The 12,669-nt window shown below is 44.2% G+C and overlaps 1 protein-coding gene across 1 annotated transcript in view; it reads left to right on the top strand.

Annotated features, from left to right (window-relative positions):
* wwc3 (WWC family member 3) overlaps positions 1-12,261 on the top strand; it is a 29,868-nt gene extending 17,607 nt beyond the window's left edge. Inside the window, exons 6-23 of the mRNA XM_061077985.1 lie at positions 1,028-1,157; positions 1,673-1,822; positions 2,451-2,524; positions 3,955-4,203; positions 5,624-5,713; positions 5,808-6,370; positions 6,450-6,570; positions 7,375-7,455; positions 7,552-7,638; positions 7,878-8,073; positions 8,171-8,341; positions 9,305-9,411; positions 9,526-9,673; positions 9,751-9,915; positions 10,083-10,175; positions 10,263-10,493; positions 10,577-10,704; positions 11,466-12,261. Of these exons, the coding sequence (XP_060933968.1) occupies positions 1,028-1,157; positions 1,673-1,822; positions 2,451-2,524; positions 3,955-4,203; positions 5,624-5,713; positions 5,808-6,370; positions 6,450-6,570; positions 7,375-7,455; positions 7,552-7,638; positions 7,878-8,073; positions 8,171-8,341; positions 9,305-9,411; positions 9,526-9,673; positions 9,751-9,915; positions 10,083-10,175; positions 10,263-10,493; positions 10,577-10,704; positions 11,466-11,532 (2,851 nt within the window). The 3' untranslated portion in view covers positions 11,533-12,261. The remainder of the gene's footprint in view (positions 1-1,027; positions 1,158-1,672; positions 1,823-2,450; positions 2,525-3,954; positions 4,204-5,623; positions 5,714-5,807; positions 6,371-6,449; positions 6,571-7,374; positions 7,456-7,551; positions 7,639-7,877; positions 8,074-8,170; positions 8,342-9,304; positions 9,412-9,525; positions 9,674-9,750; positions 9,916-10,082; positions 10,176-10,262; positions 10,494-10,576; positions 10,705-11,465) is intronic.
* The last annotated feature ends 408 nt before the right edge of the window (positions 12,262-12,669 follow it).

Below are 12,669 nucleotides of genomic sequence, written 5' to 3'. Positions count from 1 at the left end.
CGTCATTATTAATTTGAAAATAATTGACTCTGTATGCTTCTGTTGCAAAACCCAACCTAAGTGAATGTAAATATTAAGTAATCATACCCAGCAGGTCAATTTTAGCATTCAGGGTTTTGTGCAGATGTAGACTAGTGAAAACTCAAGGTGATTTAGTTACCGTAGTAACTCACCCTGTGAACCTAACCTGCTCCCTGGCAGCTTTTTTTCCATAAACCCAGAGATTCTCTCTGTTCACATCCTGGATTCATCCTCAGCTCAGAGTAAAATCTAAACACTGTCCAGACTAATAACATTAATACAATTGTCAGGTTGTCAATAATTTCCTGTGCACTGACACATTTACAGTACATTACTGTAATAATCAGTTTAAAATCAATGTGAAGCTTCAGACACATCAGACACTGACATCTGTCACGCTGACGGAAGACTGATGACAGTGAACAGAAGCTGCATATAATCTTAAAATATATTATTATTATATAGAATAATATAGAGATAATAACTATATTGCCAGGTGCACCTTGTTCCTTCAGGTCACAACTAAAAATATATATTTATTGTCCATTCAGCTATTTCAAGTCTGTTAAATAATGACTGAATGAACTGAACGGTAAATCTACCTGTTCTGACCTGGAACATCATCATTTAAACATCTATATTATAGACTCGTCAAACACTTGATGAGAACCACAAATGTCATCATTATTAATTATAAAAAGGATAACTTAAGGAAAACTTGGTAAGAAAGTGAACAAATGAATAACATATTAACTAAGTAAACATAAAAAAAGACCAGATACTGATGTGTGAATTGTTCAGGATACGTTTCAGTAAAATTCACAATTGGAGTCCCACACTTGCTGACAGCTGATCCTTGAGGCTGTAGGTTTAGGTTTCAAAGGGATGAGTTTCATTATCCAACTTCTTGCAACAAGTAAAATAATATTTAACTAGTTTTCACATCTGGGCTTTGACATTCAGTGGCCAGCATGAATTGTATTCTGAATGTGTTTTTGTGTCACAGGATAGACAGGAAGATGTCCAACAGTCAGACAAACTACAAGCTGGATGAGGCTCAAGCCATCTTCAACGAGCTGCGGAGCATCAAGAAGACCATCAGCACGGGCGAGAAGGAGAGGCAGGACCTCATCCAGGTAGCTCTCTCTCTCTTTTGTCCTTTAAAGATAAACTCCTTCTATCCGAACTTTACTCCTGCAACATTTGTCTGTGAAATATTCAATGCTGACCTCTAGTGTCTGTCAGCCTCCACTGTTCTGCTGCTTCTCATCTGCTCCGTGTGAAGCACATTTCCAGACACATGAATCACCAACCACATCTCTGATTTTGTCAGCAAAGCAGAAGATAGGAATGAGTAATATATAATGAATAATAGACGATGATTCAGTTTGATTGTCAGGCCACATTTACTGAAGCATTTTCTTCTATTTATGAATTTGAGCTGGAGGCAAATGACACACTCTTACAGTTTAAATAAATGTTAATGTGTGGTCCCGTAAAAATGCCCCTTAAAAATTGCTCCTGGCAATTTACCCTTTTTGTTGCTTTTGTCACATCACAGTGATAAATGCACTACTTTGAAACATTTTCTGTTTTGTCATATTATGATGGATAACCCTGATTTGTTGTCAATCACTGTTCTATCCCACAGAGCCTGGCGAAGCTGACGGTGAACCTCCAAAGCAGCTTGTCCATCAGCGACTCAGTCAGCGAAGTGTCGAACAGCACTGGAACTGTGGGCGACTCGTGCAATCTGCAGCAGTACTGTGACACCGGCTGTCAGACGGACATCATGGGAGAGGTGAGAGGACCTGCTGCTTCTCCCTGCCTCCCTCTTAAATACAGGGAGGGAGAGTCAAAGGCGGTGGGAGGTAGCGATGTGAATGGCAGTTTGTGTCAAACGTTTGATTGAATGATAACTCGCTCAAATGTTAATATATAGATAAAAACTTTTATTTTTAGATTCAGTGTGACTTGAACATCCGGGGGATATCTTTATCAGTATATCAAAATCTTCATCTCTGCCAAAAATTACTGATAAATCTGTTTAGATATTGCAGAAAATAGACACTCCTGGAAACTCGAATTGTTAAGTTTCATCTTAATCCAGTGATGATTGTGAGAACATCAATGTGTTTATTCCAAACAGGAACTGCTAATAGTGAATTTTCTACACTTTTATTAGTCCCAATTTGGAAATATGTCAACAAATATAGGATCAATAAATCAGGGCTCAAATTGTGGAAACCTCTACACTAAAAGAACGACTAGCTGCTCAAATGTTGACTAAATAAACAGCAGGAAGCTCTTCATACACTCATACCTCTGAAATAATTTTGCTGTAATTCTTTGAAATCATGTCTCAAAAGTTGTCCATAATGTGAACTACTCTGAGCTAATTCCTTTTTAATTTCTCTCTCTTTTTTTAGTATGGTTCCCAAGAGTCCTCACAATTGGTGGACAAAGTGAAACTCAACTGGCAGTACGAGGAAGCTAAGAAAAAGTAAGTGTGTCCGGCTGCTTGTTTACCAGTCATAGTACTATGACCCACTCGCAGTCACGAGTCCCGTGCGTCCCCTCTCGTTCCCCGGCCCTGCACGTTGTCCAGAGGGAGTAGGTGTTATGTGTAGTATTTGCGTCTGGTGGCCGTGGCTGCTGAGCGGTGTCTGGCCCGGCCGGAATGAGCTGGGTGGTCACATTCTTGCCTGGCCACGCTGCTGCTGACTGTGTGCTGCCTTTGTGTGCGCGGCCAGAGAGCGGACTGCCCACCGCCTGCCTCAGCGCACACCCTGCTCCTTCGCAAGGTGGTTTAATGTACACACTCTTTGGTTAAATATAGCTCTCTCATATAGCACAGGCCAAAGTACATGTTGGCAAAATCAACACTGAGTGAAACCTGAAGTTCTGTGTAATTTTGACAAGCAGTCGCTCCGGCATTAAGCTCAGGTGTCCAGTGTCATAAGGGTCGTGTGTTATCTAATGATGGATACACTCCCGGTTGGACATGGTACGTTCCAGCTGTGAGGGGCAGCAGTTTGATGATAACTGCAGCAGAAACAGTCACAGTATTATTAAGCTGGCTTTTTTTTTATTACAAGATTCATGTTGCTGTGGTGACCCAGCAACAGCAATGCCAACCATGACATCAGAGAGGGAGAGCGGGAGGGAGGGAGGGTGAGAGAGAGAGTAGGGAGACCTGTGGAAACTTGCATGCTCTGTCACTGAGTCACTCTGTCTGAAATCCAGGACACATAAGCACAGTTATTTCATCTGAGCTGAGGGTTTTGCTCTCTGAGATCCAACTCAACTCTGTCTACATCATCGTCTGTGTGCTGATACACACCTGAGAAGCAACTGATGCAGCAGCTCGCCCACGTACAAAATACACAATGTCATTATAGTCCAAGTGTCAGCTCCCACGTGGCCTTCAATACAGCTTTGTCATATTCATTAGCAATGTCTTGTATGATAAAATATAACATTAATACGTAGCCATTTTTACCTCCATCCATAAGAGTATGTTTTTATCTGTGTTTGTTCTGTTGTAGGATTATGCAAAATCTAGAGCGAAGGAAATGAAAGTGAGATTTCTGCCAATATGTTGTTGCCTCTGCATGCAAACGATGACATGTGTGAATGTTGCTGATGAAGTGTGTGATCTGAGCTGAGGAAGAGAGCTGCAGTGGAATGAGTTTTTTTACTGTGTTGATCTTGGCATCTGAACTCTGTGCTCTTTGTACTTGAGCCACAGTGCCAGGCACATTTGTCCTCTAGTAAGGTTTATACAAACAAATGTTTTAAACCAAGTGGACACGGCAGGTACTTGCCCAACTATAAATGTGTCATGTGTATCCATTGTTGAACAAATTCCAGGTGTGGGGAGAGAATTGAAAAACGTCCCTTCCTGTACTAACCTCTGTGCCGTTCCCTCAGGGTTCAGAGCATACAGCACCAGCTAGCACAGCTGGACAGTGAGAGCTGGTCGGGGCGGGCGGAGGCGGACCGCGACCGGGACTTCCTGCAGCTCCTGCGCGAGAAGGAGGCCCTTCTGCAGGAGATCATTCTGGTCAGCAAGCAGCAGCACCCTCCTGAGACGCTACTGCAGCTGGAGGAGGAGCGCTCCAGGCTGGAGGAGGAGGTGCAGAGGGCCCAGAGCTCCCAGAGCCAGGGAGCCAATCAGAGGTCAGAATGGTGAAAGTCTGGGTTGTCAAATTTTGTGTGAAGGCTCTGGGCTAACAACAACGTCTGTGTTAGCACAGAAAAGTTTGAACTGATGTTATTATTGTCATACTTTCAGATCTCATACTTTCTTGATATTTTGTAAATCAAACATTGTAGTCATGTTCAACATTCGCAGCAGTGGTATTGTTGGCACTGTTTGAATCCTGGTGCGGGGGGGGGTCTTTTTGTGTGGCGTTTGCATATTCTCGCCGTGTCTGCATGGTTTCTCTCCTGCTACTCCGGCATCCTCCCACAGTCCAAAAAGATGCAGGTTGGGGTTAGGTTCATTGAAGACTTAAAATTGCCCTTAGGTGTGAATGTGAGTGTGAGAGCAGTGTTTCCCCTCAGGATTTTTTTTAGCAGTGGGGTGTGGCCATACAAATCTCTGCATAATTTCTTAAGTAATTCCCCAAAATGTTGAAAGACGCCCTATCTCGCATTGTTGAAGAAGGATAATAAATGTTTTCCTGGATCCCACCCCTGATCTGGATCTGCACCAAAATGTTACGGGTTCTTCCTTGGAACATGGCCCCTCCCTCTACAGATTGAATGGGAATCAGTTGCATAGTTTTTGTGTAATCCTGCTAACAAAGAAACGCAGGTGAAAACATAACCTGTTTGGTAGAGTTTAAATACATTATATCTCCCTCAGGATCCTCCAGAGATATAATGTTGATGATCTTTGTTTTCAGTTTCAGGCAGAGCAGCGAACCAATGCATGTATGACTTTTTTAAAGCACTGCTGCTCTACAAATTGACAATGTGACAAACCGCATTTAAGTCACAATATCTCATCAACATTTCTCCACTTAAAAGGGAAATTGTTAGACCTGGTCCAGACAACATCTTCTCGTGGAGTCATCATTGCTGCTCAACAAGGAAACAAATGAATAATACATGATAATAGTAATAATAATAATAGCGATAAAAAAACAATAATAACCTGGCACTTCAAGTCAATTCAGGAATTTGCCTTCTGAAAGAAGTCGAGTGCAAGTAGTGCAGTGGTAAATAGAGAATTTAAAGATCAGAGATAGAGCCGGGGGCTGGGTCATAAAGAGCTTTAAAAGTAATCAGTAAATCTTAAAATCAATCCTAACACAAACTGGATGAATGTGAAAAATGATAAAACCGGCGTGATCATATCTCTTTGTTCTAGTCAAAAGCCTAGCTGCTGAATATTGTAATGACTGCATTTATTTCTGGGTTTTCTGATTAAGACCAGAAAAGGGCTGTTGTTAATCAAAGCGTGTGAGGTAATACAAGCATGAATGATCAGTTATTCATCTCTAAAATAGACACGCAGAAATGGTAGAGAGTGACGGCTCATTTAACTTTGTCAAACTGAATTTCTCATGCATGGATGTGTATTTCATGACAGGATCCTGCAGCAGGAGAAGAGGAACATTCTGCTGAGGCAGCTGGAGGAGGCATCGCGTATCACCACCTATCTCCACACGCAGCTGAAGAGGTGCAGCTCACACACTCCTTCTTGAAGATCTTAGCTGACCTCCTTCGCACCTCTCTGTCTTTTCTCATATGTCTCCTACCTGCTTTTTCCCCAGCTGGTCGGCCAGTTCTCTGACGGTGTCGTCCAGTAGCAGTCGGGGGTCTCTTGCCTCCAGTCGGGGCTCCCTGGCCTCCAGCAGAGGCTCCCTCAGCTCCATCAGCTTCAGTGACATCTACGGTCTCCCACAGTATGAACGTCACGACGGCTTGGGAGAGACGCTAGATCCCCACCTGCGCTACCTGCTGCCCCCAGAAACTGTGTCCAGAGACTGTTCCATGTTCAATCCTGACCCTCTGACCCAGAGCAAAACCAAACGCTCCCATGACACCCCGCAGTCCCTAGCCTCCCTCTCCTCCCGCTCCTCGCTCTCCTCCCTCTCACCACCCAGCTCCCCTATGGACACACCCTACCACTCTGCCCCTCAGGACTGCCCCCTCACCCAGATGACAGAGGAGTACATGGAGCAGGCCGGTCGTGGCCTTTTAGAGGGGCTGCGGGCACAGTCGCAAGCCCTGTCGCACACGGCCATGTTGAGCGGCGAGGACCCGGCCGCGGCGCATCAACTGGAGAGCAAGAGTCACCGAGACACCGTCGCTCCGGGGCCTTTTACCTCTACAGGCAAGTTAAAGACTGCCGCTCTTTCTCTCAAACAATGAAGGTGACCTTACGATTAACTGGATGTGCTTTTTCCCTGAAGGAGTGACTCTGAGAGGAAACAGCGCCAACAGAAGTGGCAGGAGGGCCAGGAGAGTCTCTGCAGGAGTGTCTGAGGACGCCCTGGCCACAGACAGTGGGGTCTTTGAAGCCTGGGGTCGAAGGTGAGAGGACGTCCACCCCAACACTGCTGAAACAGAACATTTATAGAGACCATTTTGATGTTGATGCTCCAAGACATGAGTGCTAAGTCGTTATTGCCACATTATTTCACGAGTAGACAATATTTAAAGGTGGGACCACACCCATCTCCCAACTCCATACCTGTGGAGTTTTGTGACTGAAGAATAGTCTGTATTTATATAGTTAGCAGTCTTCATGAGCTCTCAACGCTCTTTACTGTAGAGTTTTGATATTCACCCATTCACACACACATTTATACTGATAAGGGGCAATTCAGTATCTTAGTCAGAATGGGGGGACTGTTAGAGGACGACCCGCTCTACCTCCTAAGCCAAAGCTGCTCCAGTTTTGATGCTATCACAGTGACAAAATATGTCCACAGAAAAAGCGACAGACACTTCAAACCGCCTCTCGACTGGTTCCAACTACAGTTCATGTCTCCATCTCGACATTTTGCATTGATAAGGTTTCTGGAACAACTGTGCTACCTAGTGACCGAGGAGAAAACTGCAACTCCGAAAGTAAACACATCTGTGTTTGAGCATTTGTAGTGGAGGGATTTCTGTTTCCTGTCCCAGTGGAATTTAATCAAATCAAATCAATCAAAAATAGTCTTAATCACCTTTAAATTAAGTTGTAATATCACATTACACAGACATTTAGTTTAGTGCCTGAAGAAAGTAGAACTTATCGTGGTGTTTGGGTCCCAGGAATTAAGATTTAAAGTTAATTAAACTAAAAGTGAAAGCGGTTGTTTATCTCTCTCTTTGACGTTCCCCCCACAGGCCGGAGGAGTCAGAGGAGATGTCGTACATGAAAGAGCTGACATCTGTGAGCGACCCCGCCCAGATCCAACTGGGACTGCTGTGAGTAAACTGTTTGTGTAGACTGCTATGTGGGTGGCTGCTTGTTCCCTGTTCGTATCTAACTCTACATCCTCTGTTCATTTTTCCTCTCTACAGGTGGGAGTCTAACTCTCAGTCTCTAAGACTTCACCTGCTACAGCTCAAGAACCTAAACAGGTCCATTGTGAGAGATGGATATAAAGTGTGAGTACTTTAGAGTTGATGTTGATGATTCAAGGTTGATTCATGTTGCAACTATTCCTTGTGGCGTTCTTTCAACGTTAGAAGTCAAATATTTTTCAGATAGTTCATCCTGAGCCTTGGTATAGCTCCACATATGATGTTGAGCAAATTGTTACTGACAACCAGTGACACATTTATGTTTTTCTGTCATCGAGAGCTACAAATCTCATGTTGTGAAATATTGCTGTGTTCACGCTCAGGTATGTGAAGGTGCACTTGATTCCACTGGACGCCGGCAGGGCCTGTGCGTTTTACTGTTGTACAGCGTTGGAGCCGCAGCCCCAGATGAGTTTCAACGAAGGCTTCCGCATTCCTGTCCCTGCAAACGCCCTGGCGGTGTGCGCCCTGCAGCTGTCGGTCTGCTCGCTGGGACCTCAGGCTCAGGAGGAACTACTGGTACTGCTGAAGAATCTCAGATGCAATGACCCTGCTGATGTCACATTCCCCAAATCTCCGAAAATTCAACAATTAAACTGTCTATGTGAAAATGCAGGGTACGACCCAGGTGAGCCTGGCAGATTGTGAAGGAAGTGCAGAGATGGTTTACCACTGGCTGCGAGTCCAGATGTTGAGCGGGACAGAGTTGCCGAGGCCTGACCAGAAGAACCTCTGCCATCGAAGACAGCAGGAGGGCCATGAAGAAGAGCAGAGGCCCAGAGCCATGGTAAACCCACACACCTGTACTGTGTTCTTTTATTCTGTATATTTGAAATAAAGTGTAGTTACAGCATGATGACATTGAAAGAGATCTCAGGTGTTGGCACCAGAAGAAATGGAAATGAAGAAGAACATTGGAGTGTGTAGCCCAAAGTGCTTTACAAACAAATTTGAAATACATAATTAAAATAAAACCCATGACTTTTACAAACAAAGAAAACAATAAATACATAAAGAATTAGGATCAATTATTAATAGTGGTAGGAAGCTCCAGTGTTACTCTTGTGTAGGAAGGTATGGCTGTGGCTTAACAATAATAAGGGCTGTTGTACTTTATAAAAAGATCTCTGTGGCGTTACATATATGCAAATAAAATAGGACCTAGACAGGAACCTTGGGGTACACTACAAGAGAGTGAAGCAGATCATCATTTCCTTAAATGTTCTCATTCACCTTTTCGTTGAGAATATTTTCCATCTAGAAAGGTTTCATGTAAAGAATCTTTAGAACTGAAAAGACAAAAGTAAACAGTAGATTATGGAAAATATACATAAAGAAAGCTCAGATAAGAACGAAAACCATGTATAGGGCTTGGCTGTGCACCAGGTTGTGCTAAACCTGATCAGGAATCGAAAGTGTATTCTTATGCATCCACCTGCTGGCACAGTACCAAATCAATCTATGGTGTTCCCATCAAACACTTCTATAAAATGATTTGTTGCTTTAAATACCTGCAATAAATTGTACGACTTATCCGGCCCTTGGGAGGAATTCCCTGTCATGCTGTTGCTATGCAGCTTTCAGCCCGTGGTCCGTAGTTGTGGAGCTCGTTAAATTGAGTATTTGACAAGAATGTGTCTCACAAACCAAGCAAGCCTTCACACCACAGCTTCAACCTACTGCTCCCAGAGGAGAGAGGAGGAATGTTGGCAGTGTGAGGTTGGTGATAGTTTGTGATGTGACATTACAGGATCCTGTGTCACGTACCAACACCACCCATCTGGAGGAGCAGGGCACCGGGCTGGAGCTGCAGAGGCTGGAGAAGAAGGACGAGCCAGGGGAGGTGGCATCGGAGAGGTGACATTTTACAGCTCGAGCCAAATGATCTCTTGTCAAACAGAACCACAAACTTCCTTCTGCCTCCAGCATGAATTCATTTTCTTGAATGATGAAAAACTGTGTATTTTGCAGGAGCTGGCAGGCAGAGTCAGTGGACAGCGGCTGCAGCAACAGCACAGCATTCACAGCTCCCTGTTTAGAGGGACTGTGTGCCGAGGGCATCTGCATCACCACTGGAGGGCGCTGTGATCAGACAACAAACAAGCTCTGTACAGTAAAGGTAAGAGAGGGCAGTGGTGGGAGTGAGGAGCTGGTCAGTCTGTGGTCCAGATGCACAAAACTGTTGCTGATCCACAGGTGGAGAAGGCCACCATGACAGAGGGCCTGTTCCCAGAGCCTGTGCGGGTTCGGCCCAAAGAGAGGGGGGGGCGCTGGGGTCACGCCTCCCCCTTCATGCGCGGCAGCACCATTGTTCGCTCTCAGACCTTCTCTCCCGGGGCTCGGAGTCAGTACGTCTGCAGGGTACGTGTTTGCAAAAAGGGGAAACTATTATAACACCCTTAATTTGCAGTCTGCCTGAACAACACTGTTATCAGTGTCTTTTATCTGACATTTACGACTTTGCTGTAAATATTGTTTGGTGACAGTCCTGTGAGAATCTCTACATCCAATTGAATTCTACCTTTCAGTTATATCGCAGCGACAGTGACAGCTCGACGTTACCAAAGAAATCGCCTTTTGTCAGAAACACCTTGGAAAGAAGAACTTTGCGATATAAACAGGTAGAGTCTGACATTTGTTCCTCAGGGAATACATGACACAGAGAGTTTAGGATTGAGTGTCTGAGGTGTGTTTGTTTGCGTGAGCAGCAGTCGTACCGCTCCTCCCTGGCCGAGCAGCCCACCCGTACCTCCCTGGACCTGGAGCTGGATCTCCAGGCCTGCAGGACGCGTCAGAGGCAGCTGACGGAGGAGCTGAACGCCCTCAGGGAGCTGAAGCTGCGACTGGAGGAGCCGCAAGGCAGGGAGACCACCGAGCTCCCCCACTGGGCTCTGAGGGACGAGCGATTCCGCTGCCTGCTCAGAGAGGCCCAGAGACAGGTGAGACCGGAGTATGCCGCGGTTACGTCACACATGAGAGTCGGCCTCACCCGGCAGCAGTTGACTGTGTTGTCGCTCCACAGGCCGGCCAAAGCAAGCAGGAGCAGCGTCAGGAGGAGGCGGTGGAGAGGAGGCTGAGGAAGGCTTCCAAAGAGGTTCTGCAGATGAGGGGACAGAGTCACAAGGAGCCCTTGCCTGTGCAGACATTCAGGTTGGGATTGGTTTCACTACTAGTCAGCTGTCACACTCTTTAAGAGCCTTATTTCCCCGGGTCACGGCGAAACACCTGAGCTAGTTTGGCTAAAGCTTCATGAATGTGACGCACATATGTGGATGTGATAGGATTTCAAGATCAAACCCTTGACAGGAATCTTGGTCTCCATGCACACTCCCCTCACCAAATTTGTTGAGATCAATTGTCAAAGCACAAAGAATAAAATGAAATGAAATGAAAAATATCAGCATATGCAGATTTCCCTATGCATAGAAAGTTATTTTCAAAGCAAAGCAGGTTTGTTTGCTTGCTAGCGTTCAGCGTCTGCCCTGCCTTCTCTGGCACACACACATATTTACAGGAGAGTTTATTGCTTTGTATGCATCACTATGAATATGCAAGAGAACAAACAAACAAAAGAACTATGCCCTATAGAGCTTCTTGAGGTCAGGGGGTGGGGCTTGTTTGTTTGTTGCAGGTTTACTTGCAAACAGCCATTGATCCAACACTCTTTAATTTACTAGTGTCAGACTGGCAATCTCGCCATTTGAATATCTCATGTAGAAAGTACATAATTGTTCTGTCCACTATGCCGACGGAGGGGTGGGTGAAGGGTCTGAAATCCAATACAATTGAAGTTGTGATAAATGTTAGCGCGTTTGCGTGTGGATCACAGCAGACCATTGTTTTTGGGTGAACTATCCCTTTAATTAACAAAATAAAACTGATAAAACAGTTTTTTTTCCTTTTGTCTACAGAGAGAAGATGGCTTTTTTCACAAGACCAAGGTTCAACATACCTCCTTTACCAGCCGACGATGTATGAGAGATTGCCTCTGTATTATGTGACTTAACATGAAGTATTTGTCAATTTTTTTCTGAGCTCATGAAGTACAAAGTTCTTTCTACCGAGGACGCGTGCGGAGCGACACGCAGGTGATTTGAGGATTAGAAGGATTCACATTTTCAGACGTGTTTGTGCGGCTCTTCTTCAGAACACGAACACTCTAGACACACAGCTCTTGACAAACAACACAACTGTTCATTTCCTCTTGGGGGGGGGGGGGGACGCCTCTCATAAGGAAACAGAATCTCTTCACTCGTGTCTGAGTTACTTCTTTTGTTTGTGCTTACAAAAAGGCTGGAAGACGGGATCAAAAGTTGGTTTGGACAATTTCACTGTACTGTAACTTATTTTATAGTACTTTTCCTTGAAGGAAATTTAAAAAAAATCGCTTCCTCCTTTTTAAGTGTATTTTGTAGCTTTGAACAAATAGCACTTCAGTGTTTTTACATGCAGTAAAATTGAGCTATTGTCTGATTTCTGTTTTCTGTTACCTAATTCTTAAGAATTATTTACATCAAAATGTCACTTTGTAATCCACTTTTATTACCGATGTCATTGTTCCTTTGTTATGTTATTAAAATTAATATTATTTCATGTACTTTTCAATATATGGATGAATATATGAAACACTGTATTCAGATTTTTTTATGATGTCTGTATGAACATCTGCAGTGTTACCTCTTGTGAAGATAAAACAATTAAACCATGTCTTGACGCTTCTTCTTTTTATCAGTGATGTTTCAAACGCAGGTGACACAGGATTTATTCAGTGATGGACGTCTGCAGGGATGAAGAGCACATCACATTTTGCATGCACATACATTTTGTTTAAATGTGTCACAGTGTAACACACTTTTTTTTTCAATGACCACAAACCTGTTGTGTTGAATGATGACCCAATTGACTCTGAACTTGCCAGTTTGTGGATAGCCGTGTCAGCTACTTATCTACATGCAGCATCCTGTTTGAGCATTTTCAAGTAAGCCACCAGGTACCTGGAAGAAGTTTAGTGTCACTACTATTCTCTGATTCTCTGAAGAGCAGCTCAGATGAAACACTCCACGACACACCACTGTGTCAACAACTTCTGTCCTTAATGACAGATGACACTTTTAA

This window comes from Limanda limanda, chromosome 9 (assembly GCF_963576545.1).
Source record: "Limanda limanda chromosome 9, fLimLim1.1, whole genome shotgun sequence".
In the NCBI taxonomy this organism is placed as follows: domain Eukaryota; kingdom Metazoa; phylum Chordata; class Actinopteri; order Pleuronectiformes; family Pleuronectidae; genus Limanda; species Limanda limanda.
Note: the sequence above shows the minus strand (reverse complement) of the source record. Positions and strands in the feature narration are given on the sequence as shown.